The sequence below is a fragment of the Laccaria bicolor genome, genomic scaffold, assembly GCF_000143565.1.
Source record: "Laccaria bicolor S238N-H82 LACBIscaffold_30 genomic scaffold, whole genome shotgun sequence".
NCBI lineage: Eukaryota > Fungi > Basidiomycota > Agaricomycetes > Agaricales > Hydnangiaceae > Laccaria > Laccaria bicolor.
The window spans coordinates 62444-81521 of NW_001889901.1; the positions used below are offsets into that span (position 1 = coordinate 62444).

Genomic DNA, 19078 nt, shown 5'->3' on the forward strand with positions numbered 1-19078 from the left:
TCCACAACCTTCTTTTCCCTCTCTCGCATATTTTTCTCCCTCCGCAGGCTCAACCGCCTCCTCACGCTGCCCAAGAGCGTCGTCACGATACCCAACAGCCCTCTGCAGCCCTTTAGCCTCTCATCCGTTCCCTCAATCTTCTCTTGTCTAGCCACCAGTCCGAGTTCACGCTGGCTCAGCGCTTTTTGGCGGTTCTGAGCGCTATCCGGAGGCGGGTCAAGTTTGAGTTTGAGTCATTTGAGGCGAGGGGGTGAGGTTTGAGTCTATGGGGGTCGATATATCGCCGTGACCAGAGTCTTGGACTTGTTTCTATTTGGCAGGTCCATGATGTGAAGGTGGGCCAACGTCGAATCTGGTTATAAGTCCAGTTTCTTCTCGTCTCCCTCAACTCTTGTGTCTTTCTTCTTCTTCTCGTTGTTGTCCTTCCCCTTAATGCTTTTCTCCTTGCCTTTCTCCTCGACGGCTTCCTCCTTCCCTTCCCCTTTCCCCTCGTCTTCGTCTTTCTCCTCCCCACCGGCTTCATCAACCTTCTCTTCACCCTTCATACCACCACCACCATGACGTGAACATCCTGCCTTGATCTGGACAGCTGGTGGAAGGAGCCCTATATGGACGAGGTGGGAAAGGGCCTGGACAAGGATGGTAAGAACCCGAATGGGAAGCACAAGGAGACTTCCTGAGCTTACGTCGTCGCTCCGAAGGAATGATTCCTCTGGCTGATTTGTCTGAAGGCTAAATGAGAAGCCTCTGGTACCGATAAACGCTTTCGCTTGGGAAAATTTGTCCTCTTGAGATCCTCCCTATCTGTTTGATGGGACTTTGGCATGGGGCGAAACACAACTGATATCTGGAATGTCGGCGATAAGGTTACGCCAATAAACAAGACCTGGTACATACCATGATTTGCAAGTTCAAGAAGGTACTCGTCGGGCAGCCGTTCTTTGCCCTCCCCCAATGATCCATCAACAAAGGTATGAGCCAAACATCAGGCACGAGAGTATTGAGTTTAGTGTCCTCTTCTAATAGAGTCACTCCCCTGAGGCTCCGCGAACGTGTGAAGTAACGCCATTCCTCGCAGTTGTCGAACGCCAAAATCGTAGTATAGACTGACCCATCCCACGACATGCTGAATTATCGGAGCACTTAGCAGTGTTGCACCGCAACCAGCTAGCGAGCTTCATCGTTGATCTAATGCCTAAACATTCGTGAGGGGTGAAAGTCCGATGATGATGTAAAATACGCACATAAGTATGGTCCTTTGAGATCAGGGGAATAGATGAGGATAAATTCGGACGAAGCCATGGGGGACGTGTCCAGCTGAAACTTCGCCGTCATGACGTTGCGAAAATCTTTTCGCCGTGGACCTTTTGAGGCGGTATGTTTTGGGAGGCAGAAGCCAGGCATAAAAGTAAAGAATACCTGTGGCGTGGTAGTATAAGGATTTCGGCGACCGCGTTATCAGATAGTAAGCACTTGCAAGGATGAGGGCCATTGGGGGATCCTTTGTTGGTCGGATGGAAGATGATCGATGTCGATGAGCGTGCACTGGAATTGATGACAGAAGTTTGAGCCCACAACTTCCACCTTTCCTCATTACCTCTCTATTTCTCCCAGTGCACCACCAGAACAGACCAGAACTGTACCATCATCCTTGATTTCCACCTCACTCCTCATATAATTGTGGCTTCTCATGAACTCGCGACGCTCTTCTTTCCAGGCACAAAGATGAGCTGGTGCATGCCCACGCTGGATGGAGGAAGGGCGGAGCTACTCGGTTGACGGAGAACATCTTACGCGCTCTGGCAAGAAGGCGACGATTGGCGCATAAGCGCCTGTGCCTCGTGGATGGGTATGTGTCCGATAACTCTCCTTCAATCGTCCATCTTGCTGATACTTCAACAGGTTCTAGTGATGTCTACTCTGCCTCGGCATGATCATACGTCCGATTCGACTCCCTCTTTAGACGGCAAAGGGGGTACAGATCCAGCAGCGAAAGGACGAAAGTCAACGAAAAGGACGGGTCCTAGCTATGGTGCGCCGCTCTCCCGAGAACTCTACTGCTGGCCTAATTTATTCATGCAGTATATTACCGTCTATATACCAAACTCGGTGCATTTGAATCAAATCACGCACTCTACCACAACGACCGTTTCATTGGTCGCGTTCCATCGAATTATTTTGCTCCTCCTCATACCGTGGCTTCTATCAAGCGGTCCCTGTGCAAAATCGAGGGCCTCTCTGAGCCCGACAAGGCGCTTGTTTTCACACCGCTCTCAAGCCCAACACCTAAAGAAGACTCTGCCCGCATCCCTTTGTATGCTCCTTCTGGCCCAGGCCTGTCTGAACAAGATCCAATAGTGTTGGTTGTCGAGTCGGAGAAGAGGACAGAGGAGGTGTCGCAATCGGAGAAGCTCCCGGAACGCTCTGATGATACCGATATCCATTACGGCAAGTCTTATTGACGTCTCCTACACAAACTTCAGTGCACTCATCAACTTTGCAGTATACTATCGCGTCTACTTATCAGAGGGAAAAAGGGATGAAAAGACGAAGACATCCTTTGACGAAAGCGATATTTCGTTAGGACGCATCAACACCCTCTTCATAGCTCCCCCTCACACTGCCGGGTCTTTGAAAGCACATATCGCGCAAGTCGAAGGCTTGGTCACGCCGGGTCATGCACTCTACGTGGAAATGGAACTCTTTCAAGACATGAATAGTGATGCTGCTATGAGCGACACCGATGTCATATCCTTTCAAGGTGACACTCATCCGGGTAGTGATGAAGGCGATCCCATAGCCCTTGTCAATGCAACCTCTACATCAGGTAAAGGTCTCAGTGAATATTCATCAGACACTGCGGCAACAAACCATGCTCTTTCAGATGGACTAGATTCAAAATTCACGAAATACGCTCGGGCAATAGCGGATATCGGCGAGTGACAGTTTCTTGGGTAACGTTGGGGTAACGCGATTCTCATCCTATAGTATCTCACCACAGACTACAATGACCCCACCTGGGTATCAATGAAGAGAGATGAGATTGTTCACACAGATGGAGTTATCATCACCACCAATCACCGTATTGCAGGTATTTCTTTCCCTTTCTGCTACTAGAGTTGTCACCCGTTTGTTGACGCATTGTTGGAACAGGGGTTTGTACAGGATACATGGTAATCAATTCTGAGGGTAAAAAAGGCTGTGAGTGCCAGCCAATTTGCCTTCGGGTTACTAGATGTTATTAATTTTCTTTGGCAGTTGTCCAAACGGGTGAGTGGTCTCCGGAGTCCCTCTGTCGGGGTATTTGATATCCACCGTTTTGCTAGGTCATATTGCTTTTGATTTGGTGAACATCGGAGACAGTGTATACTTTTTGGCTGGGGTAGGACTTGGGCTCAGAAGGGGGTGATGTATCGGTACCGTGAATAGATCTGTTGTTATTCAAATGAAGAAGCGAGGGACTGATCACAACAGGCAACTGCCGACTGTTAAAGCTTTCCAGTCCTTCAGAAATTTCAGAGATATTTACACGAGCAAAACCCAAAACTCCACGTGTTCATTCATCCAGATCGTAAAAAGTCGTATAAACTTGAAGGTCATAAACCTGGAACGAAATCCGAAGAAGATCTCCCACCAAGGCCCAAATGGACCAATCAAGCAGCAAGCTCAAGGTCAACACTACCTTCTGCTGCTCCTCGCCAACCAGCTCTACATCCCAACCCCGGTCAACCTCCTCACAAGCACCTTCAACACAGCGGCACACACGCTAATGTCCACAAGCACGGGGACGCGTGTGTTGTTGGCCTGGACCACCGACGCCTAATGGGATCGGTCACATTGCACCGAATGGGGGCACGGAAACGGAAGTTCCCGTTGGGGTGAAGATAAAGGTAAAGGTGCATGGTGGCATCCAAGCTCGTACAGTCCTGCTGTATCATGCAATTGAAGCCGGGCGAACGGAGTGTGGAAGCGTTGAATGGCGACCCAGAATGCATAGAAACGAAGGGCGAATCCGGGCCTGTTAATGGGAACGGTGACACAGTAGTAGAAACAAACGGAGACCCCGCAAGTATAAACAGAGAGCGCGAGTCAGAGCCGGTATGGACAGGCGTAAGCGTATGGCAGGAGACGAGCTTGGTGGGTTGATTTCTTCTCCTTCCGTCCGTGTGTCCAACTCTTCCATCTGATTTCCACTAGGACCACGAGCACCACCAGCAGAGGACGAGAATAGATCATGTACTGTCTCCCGCAAGGGAAGAGTGCGCTGAGTCTTGTTGGGTCAATGCGAACAGGACGCGGGATGTCGTTGATCTTTGTCGGAGAATAAGACGTTGGGTTTGTTGGCTCTTATTCGGTGAGCTCAAACTTTTTCCTTTTCTCTCCTGATCGTTGAGTTCGTCGTTGTCATCCTCTGAGCTCGAGGATCGTTCAAGGGATGTCATCATGCCTGTCACTGTCCCATTCAATTCCATTGGAGGTAGAATCGAAGTTGGTGGTCCTGCTCCTCCCCGCATCAACGCTAAAAGAGTTGGAAGAGGAACCGACATATCGTGGAGAATGACTGGGCGGTGACTCGAACCCCAATATCCGGCCTTGTAGGGTGTTTTGAAGCAGTGAACGGATGCGGAGAGGAGGTAGGTGTGGTGAAAGGCATGGTGTGGTGTTATGAAGCGAATTCGGCGACCCTTATCAGATAGGAAGTACATGAGGTCTATTGGGAGCCGTGTTACGATCTTTGTTAGCGGATAGAATCAGAGTGTGCACTGTAATTGAAATCAGAGGTTTGAGAGTTTGTCCAAGTATTCCGAGACCTGTACTCCTCAACGACCAACCACGCTATTCCTCCAAGAGCACCAGTGGCAACCACTAGAACTGTATCGTCGACCTATACTTCCTCTTCCTCCCATATGATATTGGTGGCTTTTCATGAACTCGCGCTCTTCATACTTCAGGTTTTCCAGGAACCGGGGACGCTGGGTCAGTGCATGCGCACGCTGGATGAATGGAAGGCCGAGCTATTGGTTCAACTTGAGAACATCCTACGTGCTCTGGCAGCCCGGTTGATGCATAAGCGCCAATGCCTCGTGGATGGGTCACGGTACATGATGGAGGCTTGTCCGAGAACTATTTCCTTCGATTGTCCATCTTGCTAATCTTTCAACAGGTTCTGGTTGGAAACAACGATGTCTTCTTTGCCTAGTCATGATCATACGTCTAGTTCCACTCCCTCTTTAGACGGCAAAGGGGGTACAGATTCAGCTGCTAAAGCAGGAAAGACTGGAAAGTCAACAAAAAGGACGGGTTCTAGCTATGGTGCGCCCTATCCCGAAGACTCGACTCCTGGTTTCAATTGTCTAATCTACTCATGCAGTATATTACCGTCTATACACCAAAGTAGGTGCATTTGAAGCAAAACACGCCCTCTACAGCAACGACCGTTTCATCGGCCGCATTCCGTCGAAATTGTTTGCCCCTCCTCATACGGTGGCGTCTATCAAGCTGTCCTTGTGCAAGCTTGAGGACCTTTTGGAGCCCAACAAGGCCCTTGTCTTCACACCGCTCTCAAGCCCAGCACCCAAAGAAGACTCTGCCCGCCTCTCCTTGTACGCTCCTTCTGGGCCAGGCCTATCCGAACAAGATCCGATCGCGTTGGTTGTCGAGTCGGAGAAGAGGACCGAGGAGGTCTCACAGTCGGAGAAGCTGCCGGAACGCTCTGATGATATCGATATCAAATACGGCAGGTCTTGTCGATGTCTTCTACCCAAATAGTGCACTCATCACCTTTGCAGTATACTATCGCGTTTACTCAATAGAGGGAAAAGGAGAGGAAAAGGCAAAGACGACCTTTGACGAAAGTGATATTTCGTTAGGACGCATCAACACCCTCTCCATCGCGCCCCCTCACACCACTGGGTCTTTGAAAGCATGCATTGCAAAAGTTGAAGGCCTCGTCATGCCGGGTCATGCACTTTACAAGGACATGGAACTCTTCGAGGACATGAATAGCGACGCTGCCATGAGCGACACCAATGTCATATCCTTCCAAGGTGACACTTATCCGGGTAGCGATGAAGGCGATCCAGTTGCCTTTGTCAATGCAACAGCCAATACAGCACTGGAACAAAAGGCTAAATCTACACCAGGTAAAGTTTTCAGTCAATGTCCACTAGGCACTGTAGCAACAAACCGTGCTCTTTCAGATGAACCAGATTCAAAATTCACAAACCGCGCTCGATTAAACAAGACTGAAAGTGAGTAACAGTCCCTGAGATAATCTGCTTCTCATCCTATAGTATCCAACCGCAGATTGCAGTAAAGACAATCCCAACTGGCTATCAATAAACAAAGATGAGATTGTTTACACTGATGGGGTCATCCTCAACATGAAGTATATCCACAGTATTTCTTTCCTTTTTTGCTTTGCCACCAATTTGTTGACACTCCGTCCACAGTGTCTTTTCCAGGATACATGGTGATAAATTCCAAGGGTAAAAAAGGCTGTGAGTCTCCAATTTGCCTTTGAGTCACTAGGTGGTTGTTAATTTTCTTTGGCAGTTGTGGATCGGAGTGAGTGGTTACCTCCCTCTTTCGGGGTACCATTTGATATCCACTGTTTGCTAGATAGAGTTGTTTTTATTTGACTGGTGAACATAGGAGAGGGTGTATGCTTTCGAAATGGGATATGACAGGACTTAGGCTCAGAAGAAGTTAAGGTAGTAGCACCGTAGATCTTTAAGATGTCACTCAAGAAACGAGGACTCAATGATCATGAAAGTTGAAGCGGACATCGCAACTTGCAGTTAGCTTGATACAGAGGGTATAAGACTATACTATATCAGAGATTTATACTACTAACAAAACCCAAAACTCTTCGATACGTGCGCGTTCATTTCCTCGTCAGAGTCGGTCAAATAAAGATTATGAGAAGTCGTAAAGATCATAAAAGTCACATTCCTGAAAAAATTATCTCCCAACGAGGCCCAAAATCGACTATTCAAGCAGCAGCTCAAGGTCAAGGCTACCTCCTGCTCCTCGTCAACCAACTACACATCCCAACCCCACACAAGCACGTTCCTGGTTGAGTGGGATGGTGGGAGAGAAGGAGGTCCGCCATTGCCGTCTTCATCCCTGGACAGTTGTGATGAAGCGGCGTCGCAGCTTCCTTCGGTTTCCGTCTCAATGTCTCCATTGGCGCCAGAGGTATCTCCCAAAGAGTCTGCACTGTTGCCCTCCCAGGCACATCACAAAACCCAAGCAACCCCATAATACCAACTCCAGCACTACGCCGCGGTCCAGGACGATAAATTCTGATCCTGTGTCCGTCGCTGTCGTCGCAACGCCCTCTCTCTTCCTTTCCCCACCCACAACAGCATTGGAGAAAGGGGGGTCCACGAGAAGTTGTCAGTTATGCGACAGGAGAGGAAGGGGACGTCCGTGTTGTTGGTCTGGACAACAACGCCCAACGGGATTGAAATTGAACTGGATGAGGTCCCGTTGCGAGGGCAGGTGAAGGTAGAGGCGCATGGCGGTATCCAAGCTCTGTATCAATTGAAGCTTGAAGTTGAGCGAATGGAGGGCCCGTGCCTGTGGAAGCGATTGGTGACCCAGGATGAGTAGAAAAGAATGGTAAACCCGTGCCTGTGGAAGGGAACGGCGACGAAGTAGAAACGAACGGAGACCCCGTAGGTAGTACCACTGGAGAGCGCGAGCCAGAGCCAGTATGGACAGGCGTAAGCAGGGGCGGATACTTGGTGGTGCGATTTGGTCGTTTCTTCTTCCGTCCGCGTGTCCGACTCTTCCCTCGTATTGGCACTAGCTAGAACCACGATCACTAGGAACAGAAAATGGTGTTCTTGCTCCTGCTCCCCACATCAACGTTGGGAGAGTTGAACAAAAAAATGTCGTCTTGTAGAGAATGAAAGTGGAAGTTCTGACGCCACTCGATAACTGGCCTTGTAGAGCGTTTTGATGCAGGGAGCGGGAGACGGAGAGGAGGATGGGTTGGTGGGCTTTAGATAGTTCGGACCTTTCGATTCAATCCAAATATTAGCACTAGATAGAGACAAAACCAAGGACAAGAACACGTACCCTCCACATCGCCCTCGTTCAACCTCAAAACGTCTTCCCGGTTACATGTTTCTGACGAACGCAATAATATCGCGTCACTTGGTCCGGAACCTCCCCAGCCACAGATCCGCTAAGTGTGGAGGAGAGGTAGGCAGATAGGACCATGTTTTGCCTTCCGGCTACTGCTGTCAGTGTCACGGTGGTCACATCGTCGCCTTGACGTCAACAACTTGTCTCAAACTGTCGACAACCTCCCTGTTGATTGAAGAGGCGCCTGTGTGCCTGTCTAGATAATGAACTCGAAAGGCCCACCACGTTGAACAGCCATGGATTTTTATGGGCATCAATACGCGTCATTCCCACAAGGAACTGGGGAAGTCGAGAGCTTGAGAGGCCAGTGCACGCGCACGATGGAAGACCGAGTTGTTCGTTCAACTTGAGAACATCCTACGTGCTCTGGCAGCCCGGTTGATGCGTAAGCGCCTATGCCTCGTGGATGGGTGCCTGATGGAGGCGTGTCCGAGAACTCTTTTCCTTGCTAAATATTTTAGTTGGGAACAGCGATGTCTACTCTGCCTGGTCGTAATCATATGTCGATTTCCACTCCCTCTTTGGACGGCAAAGGCTCTTTAGGCGGCAAAGGTTCTTTAGACGGGAAAGGGGGTACAGAGTCAGCAGCAGAAGCAGGAAATTCCACGAAAAGGACGGGTCCTAGCTATGGTGCGTCCCATTCCGAGAACTCGACTTCTAGCTTCAATGACCTTGCAATGACCTAATTTTACGCAGTATATTACCGTCTATACACCAAACTAGGTGCATTCGAATCAAATCACCCTCTCTACAACAACGACCGTTTCATTGGCCGCATTCCGTCGAAATCTTTTGCCCCTCCTCTTACCGTGGCGTCTATCAAGCGGTCCCTTTGTAAACTTGAGGACCTTTCGAAGCCCGACAAGGCGCTTCTCTTCACACCGCTCTCAAGCCCAGCACCCAAAGAAGATTCCGCCCGCCTCTCTCTGTACGGGCCTTCTGGTCCAGGCCTGTCGGAACAAGATCCGATCGCGTTGGTTGTCGAGTCGGAAAAGAGGACCGAGGAGGTCTCGCAGTTGGACAAGCTGCCGGAACGCTTTGAAGAGACCGAGATCCATTACGGCAAGTCTTGTCGATGTCTTCTACTAATAGTGCACTCATCAACTTTGCAGTTTATTATCGCGTTTACTTATCAGAGGGAAAAGGAGATGAAAAGGCAAAGACATCCTTTGACGAAAGCGATCTTTCGTTAGGACGCATCAACACCCTCTTCATTGCGCCCCCTCACACCGCTGGGTCTTTGAAAGCATGCATCGCAAAACTTGAAAGCCTCGTCACGTCGGGTCATGCGCTCTACAATGACATGGAACTCTTCGAGAACGTGAATAGTGACGCTGGGATGAGTGACACTGACATCATATCCTTCCAAGGTGACACTTATCCGGGTAGCGATGAAGGCGATCCCGTATCCCTTGTCAATGCAACCACCAATACAGCTGCAGACCAAAAGACTAAGCCTATACGAGGTAAAGTTCTTGGCAAATATCTACTAGCCATTGCGGCAACAAACCGTGCTTTTTCAGATGGACCAGATTCAAAATTCACGAAACGCGCTCGGTTGACTGGTACTGGCAGTGAGTAACAGTTCCTGAGATAATCCAATTCTCATCCTATCCCATTGCAGACTACCATAGCGGTAATTCCGCCTGGCTATTCATCATCAGAGATGAGATCGTTTACACGGATGGAGTTAGCATCTCCAAAAAATACTCCCCCAACAGCCGTATTTCTTTCCCTTTCTGCTTCATCACCAGTTTGTTGACGATTTGTTGTGACAGAGTTATATCCAGGATACATGGTCATCAATTCCAAGGGTGAAAAAGGCTGTGAGTCTCCAATTTGCCTTTGTGTTACTAGATGGTTATTGATTTTCTTTGGCAGTTGTGATGTCGAGTAAGTGGTCTCCTCCCTCTGTCGGAGTATTTGATATCCATCGTTTTGCTAGGGTATGTTCAATTCATCTGATTGGTGAATGTCGGAGAGAGTGTATGCTTTCGGAATGGGATGTCAGGACTTGGGCTTAGAAGAAGTTGATGTAGTACCAGTACCGTAGATCCTTAATATGTCACACAAGAACCGAGGACTCAGTACTCAGTGATCATGAAAAACGAAGGGTACATCGCAACTTGCAATTAGCTTCAGAAACTCGATACAGAAGGTATAAGATGTTAAAAGGTATATAGATCGCCTCGAGCTTCCCAGTCGCGTCAGGGGGGGGGGGGGGTGATAGTGGAAGGACTTGGGTTGGAGGAAGAACTTGGGTTAGAAGCGGAGGGAGGGCGAGAGCAAATGAGGAAGGAAGCCGTCTTGTCGCCCAATACACGAAAAACGACTGCCGGAAGAAGAGTTATGGGCCACTTGCATGAATCTGAACCAAGTGCCGAAGTAGACGCGTTGAGACTACCAAGTTGAGCAGTAGAACGCATTTTCATTTCGTCTTAAACCCGGTTAGGGTCGTTCTTCAAGCTAGGGTCCTCTCTGATCGAGCACCCGTTCTCGTTTGTCAATTCCTTGCTCTGGTTCCGCAATCTTCTCTTCGCCCCCTCGCACCTCTTTCTCCCTTTCCTCCACAGCCTCCTCACGCCGCCCCAGACCTCCCCACGATACCCAACACCCCCTAACACCACCTCGATCCTTTCCCGTCTAGCCACTAGTCGGAGCTCACGTTGGTCCTGCGCTTTTTGGCGGGTCGAGTGCTACCGGAGGGCAATCAAGTCTGAGTTTGAGTCGTTTGAGGCGAGGGGGGGTGAGGTCTGAGTCGTTGAAGGGGGTGAGGGAAGTATCGCCGGGACCAGGGTCTTGAGCATGTTTCTGTTCGGTAGGTCCATACTGTCGAGGTGGGTCAAGGTCGAATACGGTCTACAGGTCCGGTTTTCTCTCGTCTCCCTCGTGTCCTGCGTCTTTCTTCTTGTTGATCGATTTCTCCTTGCCTTTCTTCTCAATGACATCCTCCTCCCTTTTTCCTTTCTCTTCGCTTTCGTCTTTCTTCTCGATGAATTTACCCCTCACGCTAACACCACCAATCCCCGGTCCTAACAGCTGCAATGCCTCCGATTCCATTTGTACTTCCTCCAACACCGGCATCAGCGCCAGCAGACCGCGACGTAGTTATTAGTCGTGTGAGACGGTGGGAGAGAAGGAGGTCCACCATGGCCGTCCTCGTCCCTGGACAGTGGTGATGAAGCGGCGTCGCAGCTTCCTTCAATTTCCGTCTGAATGTCTCCATCGGCGCCAGAGGTATCTCCCGAACAGTCTGCACTCTCGCACTCCACACTTGAAGTATCCCTTGGAATTTCGTATCCATAGGCACGTCACAAACCCCACCCAAACCCCCAACGCCAACTCCAGCACTACGCCGCAGTCCAGGATGATAAATCACTGATGCTGTGTCCGTCACACGTCGCAACGCCCTCTCCTCCTTCCCCCACCCACAACAGCACTGGAAAGAGGGGGGTCCACGAGAGTTTATCCGTTCTGCAGCAGGAGAGGAGGGGGACGTCCATGTGGTTGGCCTGGGCAACAAGGCCCAACGGGATCGTAATTGCACCGGATGAGGAGGTCCCGTTGGGACGGAAGATGAAGGTAGAGGCGCATGGCGGTATCCAAACTCGTGCAGTCTTGCTGTATCAATTGGAGCTTGGGGGAATGGAGGGCCCGTGCCTGTGGAAGCGAATGGAGACCCAGGATGTGTAGAAACGAATGGTGAACCCGTGTCTGTGGAGGCAATGGGGCCACAGTATAACGAACGGAGACCCCGTAGGTAGTACCACTGGCGGGCGCGAGCCAGAGCAGTATAGACAAGCGTAAGCAGGGGCGGGTAAGGCAGGAGACAAGCTTGGTGGTGCGATTGTATCGTTTCTTCTTCCGTCCGTGTGTCCGACTCTTCCCTTAGGACCACGACACCAGCCAGCACCAGGGTAAGGAACAGAAAATTGGTGTTCCTGCTCCTGCTCCCCACATCCACGTTGGGAGAGTTGAACAAGGAGATGTCGTCTTGTGAAGAATGAACGGGGAAGTTATGGCGGGACTCGAAAGCTCGAACCTCCATATCTGGCCTCGGAGTCGTACGATGTTTGGACCTATATATTATTAGCACTAGGTAAAAACAACAAATGAGCAACACGTACCGCTCCAAATCATCGCCCTCGTTCAACCTCAAAACGTCTTCCCGTTATTTGTTTCTCCTTGACGAACGCAGTAATATAGTGTCACTTGCTCCGGAACCTCCCCAGCCCCAGCTCCGCGGAGTGTGGAGGATAGGTGTGTTGGTGACCATGTTTTGGGATCTGGAAATTCGAGGGTGGGCGCGTTTGAAAGGTGCTGTCACGCTCCCATCGTCGTCACGCCGTGACGTCAATTTGTCTTGAACTCAAACTGTCGACAACCTCCCTGACTGAAAAGGCGCCTGTGTGCCTGTCTGGATACTTAACGAACATCATTCGAAAGGCCCACCACATTGAACAGCCATGGATTTTTATGGGCATCAGTACGCGTCATTCCCGCACTCCAACGTGCTTTCTGAATTTTGCACCTTCGAAATTCCGAACTTCAGTCTTCAATAGCTCAGCACTGAAGCGCGCTGTTGACGAATTAGATTATGTATGTTACGACATGGGTCCTTTTCAAATGGACAGGCAAGTGGTCGAAGGTATTCACGACACGTAAGTTTCCCCTCATTTTTTTCCCTGCGTATATTTACGTGCACGCTATCTTGAAGTTGCCAGGCGCGGCGTATAATACCCAGAACTCACTGTAGAATCCAGGAATTATCCAATCCTCTCCCGACATCCCACGCCGGCTGAACAACTTACAAGTCAGAGCCCGCCAACTTTGAAAATCATCACATAACCCATGCGTCGCGTTGAAAGCGGCCTACTTTCTTGCATTGGTTCCGAATCTTTTGAGCTCGAGAATTCCACCAGATCTTACTGGAGTTTTGAAGACCAACCACAGGGCCGCTCCTGTACGCTTCCTTTCAACTACTTACTAATATTGTCGCCTCATCTAAAGTAGGTTTCGCACAGTGCTAATCCAAAGGAAGACCTGTAAGTTATCTTTGAACTCGGCATAGAAAGATTTAACCCAAGAAACACCTTCGATTCACGAATCACGACTGGTAACTTAATGGTGATTCCAATCTGCGACGTGCTTCCGATTCTCTAGTTGCATGTCTTGACCTTGTCTGTCCACGGTCTAATCAAGCCCACACCTTGACAGGACTCCATTCGCTCACGCTTCGCACGTATCACCGAGTGCTAGTACGCTGCCCCGGCAAGACCTCTTTTGAGAGATAGATGAAGTTAGATATAGCTTATGGAGATAACGGGCGAACCACGCTCGAGTATGGCTGGGGGATCGTGTCATGAAGCGATTTCGGCGACCCGTATCAGATAGTAAGTACTTGCGAGGATGAGGTCTCTTGAAAGCCGTGTTACGATCTTTGGTGGTCAGATAGAATCTGAGCGTGCACTGGAATTGAAAACAGAGGTTTGAGAGTTTATCCAAGTACATATTCGGTGTTTTCAAACTGTATCCCTCAACGACCAACCACGCTATTCCTCCATGAGCACCACCAGAACTGTATCATCGACCTATACTTCCACTTCCCCCCATATCATATTGGTGGCTTTTCATGAACTCGCACTCTTCGTGCTTTTCCGGGACTGGGGAAGCTGAGCTTGTGAGGCCAATGCATGCGCACGCTGGATGGATGGAAGGCCGAGCTATTGGTTCAACTTGAGAACATCCTACGTGCTCTGGCAGCCCGGTTGATGCATAAGCGCCAATGCCTCGTGGATAGGTGCCTGATGGAGGCGTGTCTGAGCGGCGAGAACTCTTTTCTTCGATTGTCCTGGTTCATCTTGCTGATATCTCAACAGGTTCTGGTTGGAAACAGCAATGTCTGCTCTGCCTGGTCGTGATCATACTGTGTTCGGTTACACTCCCTCTTTAGACGGCAAAGGCTCTTTTGACGGCAAAGGCTCAAGTTTAGACGGCAAAGGGGGGACAGAGTCAGCAGCAAAAGCAGGCAAAAGGATGGGTCCTAACTATGGTGCGTCCTATCCCGAAAACTCGAGTCCTGGCTTCAATGACCTAATTTCATGCAGTATATTACCGTCTATACACCAAACTAGGCGCATTCGAATCAAATCACCCTCTCTACAACAACGACCGTTTCATTGGCCGCGTTCCGTCGAAATCTTTTGCACCTCCTCTTACCGTGGCGTCTATCAAGCGGTCCTTGTGTAAACTTGAGGACCTTTCGAAGCCCGACAAGGCGCTTGTGTTCACACCGCTCTCAAGCCCAGCACCCAAAGAAGATTCTGCCCGCCTCTCTCTGTACGGTCCGTCAGGGCCAGGCCTGACCGAACAAGATCCGATCGCGTTGGTTGTCGAGTCGGAAAAGAGGACCGAGGAAGTCTTGCAGTTGGAGAAGCTGCCGGAACGCTCTGATGATACCGAGATCCATTACGGCAAGTCTTCAAGTTGTTGAAGTCTCCTACTCAAGTAGTGCACTCATCAGCTATGCAGTATACTATCGCGTTTACTTATCGGAGGGAAAAGGAGATGAAAAGGCAAAGACCTCCTTTGACGAAAGCGATGTTTCGCTAGGACGCATCAACACCCTCTTCATTGCGCCCCCTCACACCGCTGGGTCTTTGAAAGCATGCATCGCAAAAGCTGAAGGCCTAGTCACCCCGGGTCATGCATCCTACAAGGACATGGAACTCTTCCAAGACGTGAATAGTGAAGCTGCGATGAGTGACACCGACATCATATCCTTCCAAGGTGACACTTATCCGGGTAGCGATGAAGGCGATCCCGTAGCCCTTGTCAATGCAACCGCCGATACAGCAGCAGACCAAAAGGCTAAACCTACGCTACGTAAAGTTCTCAGTGAATATCCACCAAAAACTGCAGCAACAAAGCGTGCTCGTTCAGATGGACAAAATTCGAAATTCACAAAATGCGCTCAAGTAAAGTATACTTGCGGTGAGTAACAGTTCCTGAGATAATCCGATTCTCATACTACACTATCCCACCAAAGGCGAAGAAAGAGACAAACCCACCTGGCTATCAATAAAGACGGGTGAGATCGTCTACACGGATGGAGTTATCGTCTCTGTGAAAGACTATCGTGGTGGTATTTCTTTTCTTTTCTGCAAAGTTGTTACCAGTTTGTTGATGGTTCCTCGTAACAGTGTCTTATTCAGGATACATGGCAATTGATTCCAAGGGTGAAAAAGGCTGTGAGTCTCCCATTTGCCTTTGGGTTACCCAGTGGTTGTTGATTTCTTTTTGGCAGTTGTGATAGCAAGTGAGTGCCTCCTCCCTCTGGTGAAAGTATCTGATATCCATCATTTTGCAAGGTTTTGTTAATTTGATTTGATTGATCAACATTGGGGAGGGTGTGTGCTTTCGGAGGAATGTGTTGGAATTTTGGGATCTGTGTGAGCATGCACAATGCACCTGATCTTCGGATTTTAGGTACATTCCTTACATTTGATTGTTTCCTTGCTTTCCTTTTGTAGCCTACTGTATATATACCACATACTGCTGTTATTCATCTGTTTGTCTCTGCAACCTACAGAGACAACTTGTAGACAACCAGAATCTTATCCCTGGAAAACCCCATGAGGTGTAATCTTTAAGCCACTTGCCTGTCCATTTGAAAGGGAGCAATGACATACATAATCTATTTCATCAACGGTGCGAGTGATTGAAGTTCGCAGTTTTGTTTAGGAAGTGTGTTTAATTCAAGCGGCCAAATGGCAGCTTTTGCCACCATCCGTTGCTGAACGCATCACGTCAAGTTATATAAGCGGCACGAGTTCGATTCTCGTCGGGTGTATGTATTAACGGCCAAGCCTTTTTACTATCTGTTTATGACACCCAATACCTTGCTAGCGCACAGCTGATTCACAAGGATCTTCGCTCATAGAATTGGGAGCATTCGGCTCATTGTGATTATTCACGACCCCCGCGCTTATAGTCCCAGTAGTGCCATTGTCTGTAGCTGATATTTTGTAGCACCTTAGAAGAAAACGCACACGTAGCACGTCCAATTATAGAAAGAGCATGTAGTCATGTACCTTATTGTGTCGGGTGTAAAACTTTTTATTATGTGACAGACCCATCCCAGACGCTCAGTCAGGTCGTCGACACTCAATTGGGTTCAAGCTGGGTTCAAGATGCGGTCCTTCTTTCTACAATCCCTCTTTCAGCGTGCCTCCACAATGTCATTCCACTTCAACAACTCACTCAGCCTCCTCTCCCATGCCCCATCCGCGGACCCATCGATCCAAACTCTTGAACCCATCTGCGATAGCCTGTGCTTCAGGCGAGAGAGGTGTCTCGGAGTCCTTATCATGACTGCGGGGGGCATTCCCATTCCCATCCCCATCGGTCTGCGTGGTGGAGGTGTACTAGAGTCTGAATTAGCTGGAGGCTCAGTTGCACCATGCATAGAGTGATGGCCAGCAGCAGGATAAAACCCCCATCAAAGGAGGTCGTCGAAGAGGGCACAAAACGAGCCATTTCGCGACTGAGTTTGGTGGGACATCCATCGGTCAAATAGGCCGCCGCTACGTGAGTCTGGAAGCCAGCCAACAATAGAATCGTCGACCTCAACGTGAGGTTGTGTGGTGGCCTCTGGTCCAATGCCAACCCTTTCATTGAACATGTCCGCGATCCGCGGCGTCACAGATGGAGACGATAAAAAAACTTCGTGAGTGCACTGGTGGTATACCGGGTCCAGGTACGCGATAATGTCATTTTCACTTCCGCCGAAATCCGTAATCACAACTTTCTTCAATTGAGGAGAGCGTTCTACAAAGTCTGAGAATGCCCCACACTCGCGTGAGATGGAGCCATCAATGGATGATTGCAGAATATTAAGGTAGTGGAGAGCCGGGGTATCAAAATGTTGCAGAAGGTCACCCACATCCTCATGCACCGTCACCACCAACGTGCGGAGGTTGGGTAGGGTTGTCAACGGATCGAGGACAAAGGTCGAGGGAGGTTCAGCATCAGTGGGCATAATACTCTCAAGTTGGACTTCTACGGCCTCTCGACAATGTCCCAGAAGGAAGATGGATGACGCCAAGCTGGGTAGTCCGCTCACATAAACATGAGTCAACCTATGCCATCGAACGACCATGAGGGAACTTGGCGTTCGAGATGTCATGAAGGAAACCCGACGAAGGCCACTGATTGTAGACATCTTGTAGGGAAATGCTTCAGTTACCGCCTGCCCACAACCGATTACGTCGGCTTTGATGGAAATGAGTTGAGGGAAGGTGTTACTTGACAGTTCGAGAAACTGAGCGGCAAGTTTTTCGTTAAAGACGATGCTGACGTGCTCCCAGCGATGAGTGTGGCTGAGAAATGTAGAAAGTATGGTGGAAACAAACTCAGGACGGGGTGTTTCCCGAGATCCGAGTAAATGGAAAGATAGAGGGGAAGTATGCGAACGCTCCAGCCACAATAGGAGCAAGGAAATCTGGTGCAACTGAGTGATTCGCGCTGTTGAAATGGAGGACCAGAGGCTGGGCATGGATAATGCGGTCTGCCTCCAACGACTGCAGACTTGACATAGGAGCATCGGGGCGCTCCGTGGTTCGGGTTTGATAAACAGGTGATGTTGGGATTCTCCACCGCTCAAAAGACATGCAAGGAAGACTTCGCCAAGGATCTCGACTGGAAGAAGGTTGATGGGCGAAGTTGCAACGGGGGGAAGAACTGGATCGTGTGTGCCCGTACTTCCGTCAGGTTCTGCTTCGCCACATTCTTCATCGCTCCACCCGCCTACACAGGGACGCCAGAAAGATAAGACTCTGGTCTTGAGGCATGAGAAGCCATGCTTCAGTCGAGAGATACGGCGACGAATGGTCATCGAAGAGCAGCTACCGTGATCCATCTGACTCCTGAGGGATGCTACTAGAAGTGGGGACGTCCCGCGGAACACTGATATTGTGGGCGAGCTGCTAGTCGAATTCAGGATCGTGAAAAGGCACGTTTCACGACGACTACCCTTTTGTGCTCACCATGGAACGTCACTTCGAACACGCCAGTGATTGTGGCGTTCAATAAACCGTTATACAGTAAGTTCTAAAGAAATTGGGCTCAGTTCAATGCATGGAGTAGGAAATTTAACGTACCGTGCTCCCTGAAAGATAGAACTTCGACCTGGACCCCCTTCCCTGCCGCCAACCTGTCCCCTTTTTGTTGTGCATACCAAGCCAGGGTGATCAAGTACTCTGCCACCAATGCCCCAGGCCTCTAGCAATCTCGGAGTAAAAATCCCAATAACAATAGTCTGTTATCGGCGATCATGCGAACTTCCCCACTTATTCCCCAAGAACGAACACCAGATTCGTGAGACAACATGGAAGTGCCAAGTATGGGGATTTAGACAACGGGCCCGGAGTGCAGAGGAATTTTCAGGAGCGTTGCAGTGACCAGTTTAGGAGAGCGAGATGACTAAGGCGCTTGTTTACCAGGGGTGGCCAATCTAAACTTTCTTCATCGCCCACAAAGCCCGATACTTTGTGCGTAGGCCATCCGTGGCTACATATAGGCAATCTATACTCACTGTCAACGCGTTTGAGTCGACCGTGCTCTATGTTGGAGCGCGGAAATTTCAAGGAGGTGCGGCATTCTGACATTCAGAACTATTTATCTTCAGACTTGAACATGGTTTTTCGTTTTACATACTCAGATGGTGCTCATGCGAAGCAAAGGCCTTTTTTTCAAACGTAAATTAGAGAACGTTCCAACTCTCGCGACGGGGAAAACGACAGTTCCAACCGCCGCACCTCCTCATCAAAAATGCCGTGTCTGCTCCTGAGTCCTTCAAGGCAACGGATAAATATACTCCGACTCGAGGTCAACCACAGTTCTTGGGTATGTATGAATCTTC

General features: G+C 49.5%; 7 protein-coding genes across 7 annotated transcripts; 4 read left to right on the forward strand and 3 right to left on the reverse strand.

Annotated features, from left to right (window-relative positions):
• Positions 1 to 356: 356 nt before the first annotated feature.
• On the reverse strand, positions 357 to 1125 carry LACBIDRAFT_330865 (uncharacterized protein; the record flags this gene model as incomplete). Its single annotated transcript, XM_001885284.1, has 3 exons — positions 357 to 629; positions 687 to 800; positions 898 to 1125. The coding sequence occupies 3 exons, from the start codon at positions 1123 to 1125 to the stop codon at positions 357 to 359; spliced, it is 615 nt and encodes a 204-aa protein (XP_001885319.1).
• A 208-nt stretch (positions 1126 to 1333) lies between these two features.
• Positions 1334 to 3882, forward strand: LACBIDRAFT_330866 (uncharacterized protein; the record flags this gene model as incomplete). Its single annotated transcript, XM_001885187.1, has 7 exons — positions 1334 to 1375; positions 1903 to 2032; positions 2083 to 2314; positions 2454 to 2827; positions 3166 to 3201; positions 3259 to 3270; positions 3503 to 3882. 7 exons carry the CDS (start codon positions 1334 to 1336, stop codon positions 3880 to 3882), a joined length of 1206 nt encoding a protein of 401 aa, XP_001885222.1.
• A 561-nt stretch (positions 3883 to 4443) lies between these two features.
• Positions 4444 to 6696, forward strand: LACBIDRAFT_330867 (uncharacterized protein; the record flags this gene model as incomplete). The annotated part of the gene is made up of 10 exons (XM_001885188.1): positions 4444 to 4568; positions 4698 to 4737; positions 4962 to 5098; positions 5165 to 5313; positions 5399 to 5741; positions 5770 to 6251; positions 6307 to 6388; positions 6488 to 6500; positions 6556 to 6567; positions 6655 to 6696. The coding sequence occupies 10 exons, from the start codon at positions 4444 to 4446 to the stop codon at positions 6694 to 6696; spliced, it is 1425 nt and encodes a 474-aa protein (XP_001885223.1).
• A 1934-nt stretch (positions 6697 to 8630) lies between these two features.
• LACBIDRAFT_330868 (uncharacterized protein) lies at positions 8631 to 10122 on the forward strand (the record flags this gene model as incomplete). The annotated part of the gene is made up of 7 exons (XM_001885189.1): positions 8631 to 8787; positions 8881 to 9228; positions 9270 to 9731; positions 9782 to 9910; positions 9948 to 9983; positions 10039 to 10050; positions 10103 to 10122. The coding sequence occupies 7 exons, from the start codon at positions 8631 to 8633 to the stop codon at positions 10120 to 10122; spliced, it is 1164 nt and encodes a 387-aa protein (XP_001885224.1).
• A 501-nt stretch (positions 10123 to 10623) lies between these two features.
• On the reverse strand, positions 10624 to 12433 carry LACBIDRAFT_330869 (uncharacterized protein; the record flags this gene model as incomplete). Its single annotated transcript, XM_001885285.1, has 5 exons — positions 10624 to 10774; positions 10823 to 10986; positions 11195 to 12236; positions 12285 to 12321; positions 12352 to 12433. The coding sequence occupies 5 exons, from the start codon at positions 12431 to 12433 to the stop codon at positions 10624 to 10626; spliced, it is 1476 nt and encodes a 491-aa protein (XP_001885320.1).
• A 1586-nt stretch (positions 12434 to 14019) lies between these two features.
• LACBIDRAFT_295098 (uncharacterized protein) lies at positions 14020 to 15664 on the forward strand (the record flags this gene model as incomplete). Its single annotated transcript, XM_001885190.1, has 8 exons — positions 14020 to 14209; positions 14265 to 14630; positions 14689 to 15150; positions 15206 to 15301; positions 15360 to 15407; positions 15464 to 15475; positions 15566 to 15608; positions 15646 to 15664. The coding sequence occupies exons 1-8, from the start codon at positions 14056 to 14058 to the stop codon at positions 15662 to 15664; spliced, it is 1200 nt and encodes a 399-aa protein (XP_001885225.1). The 5' UTR covers positions 14020 to 14055.
• Positions 15665 to 16657: 993 nt separating this feature from the next.
• Positions 16658 to 18824, reverse strand: LACBIDRAFT_330871 (uncharacterized protein; the record flags this gene model as incomplete). Its single annotated transcript, XM_001885286.1, has 5 exons — positions 16658 to 18093; positions 18204 to 18267; positions 18395 to 18475; positions 18677 to 18726; positions 18752 to 18824. 5 exons carry the CDS (start codon positions 18822 to 18824, stop codon positions 16658 to 16660), a joined length of 1704 nt encoding a protein of 567 aa, XP_001885321.1.
• Positions 18825 to 19078: the final 254 nt, after the last annotated feature.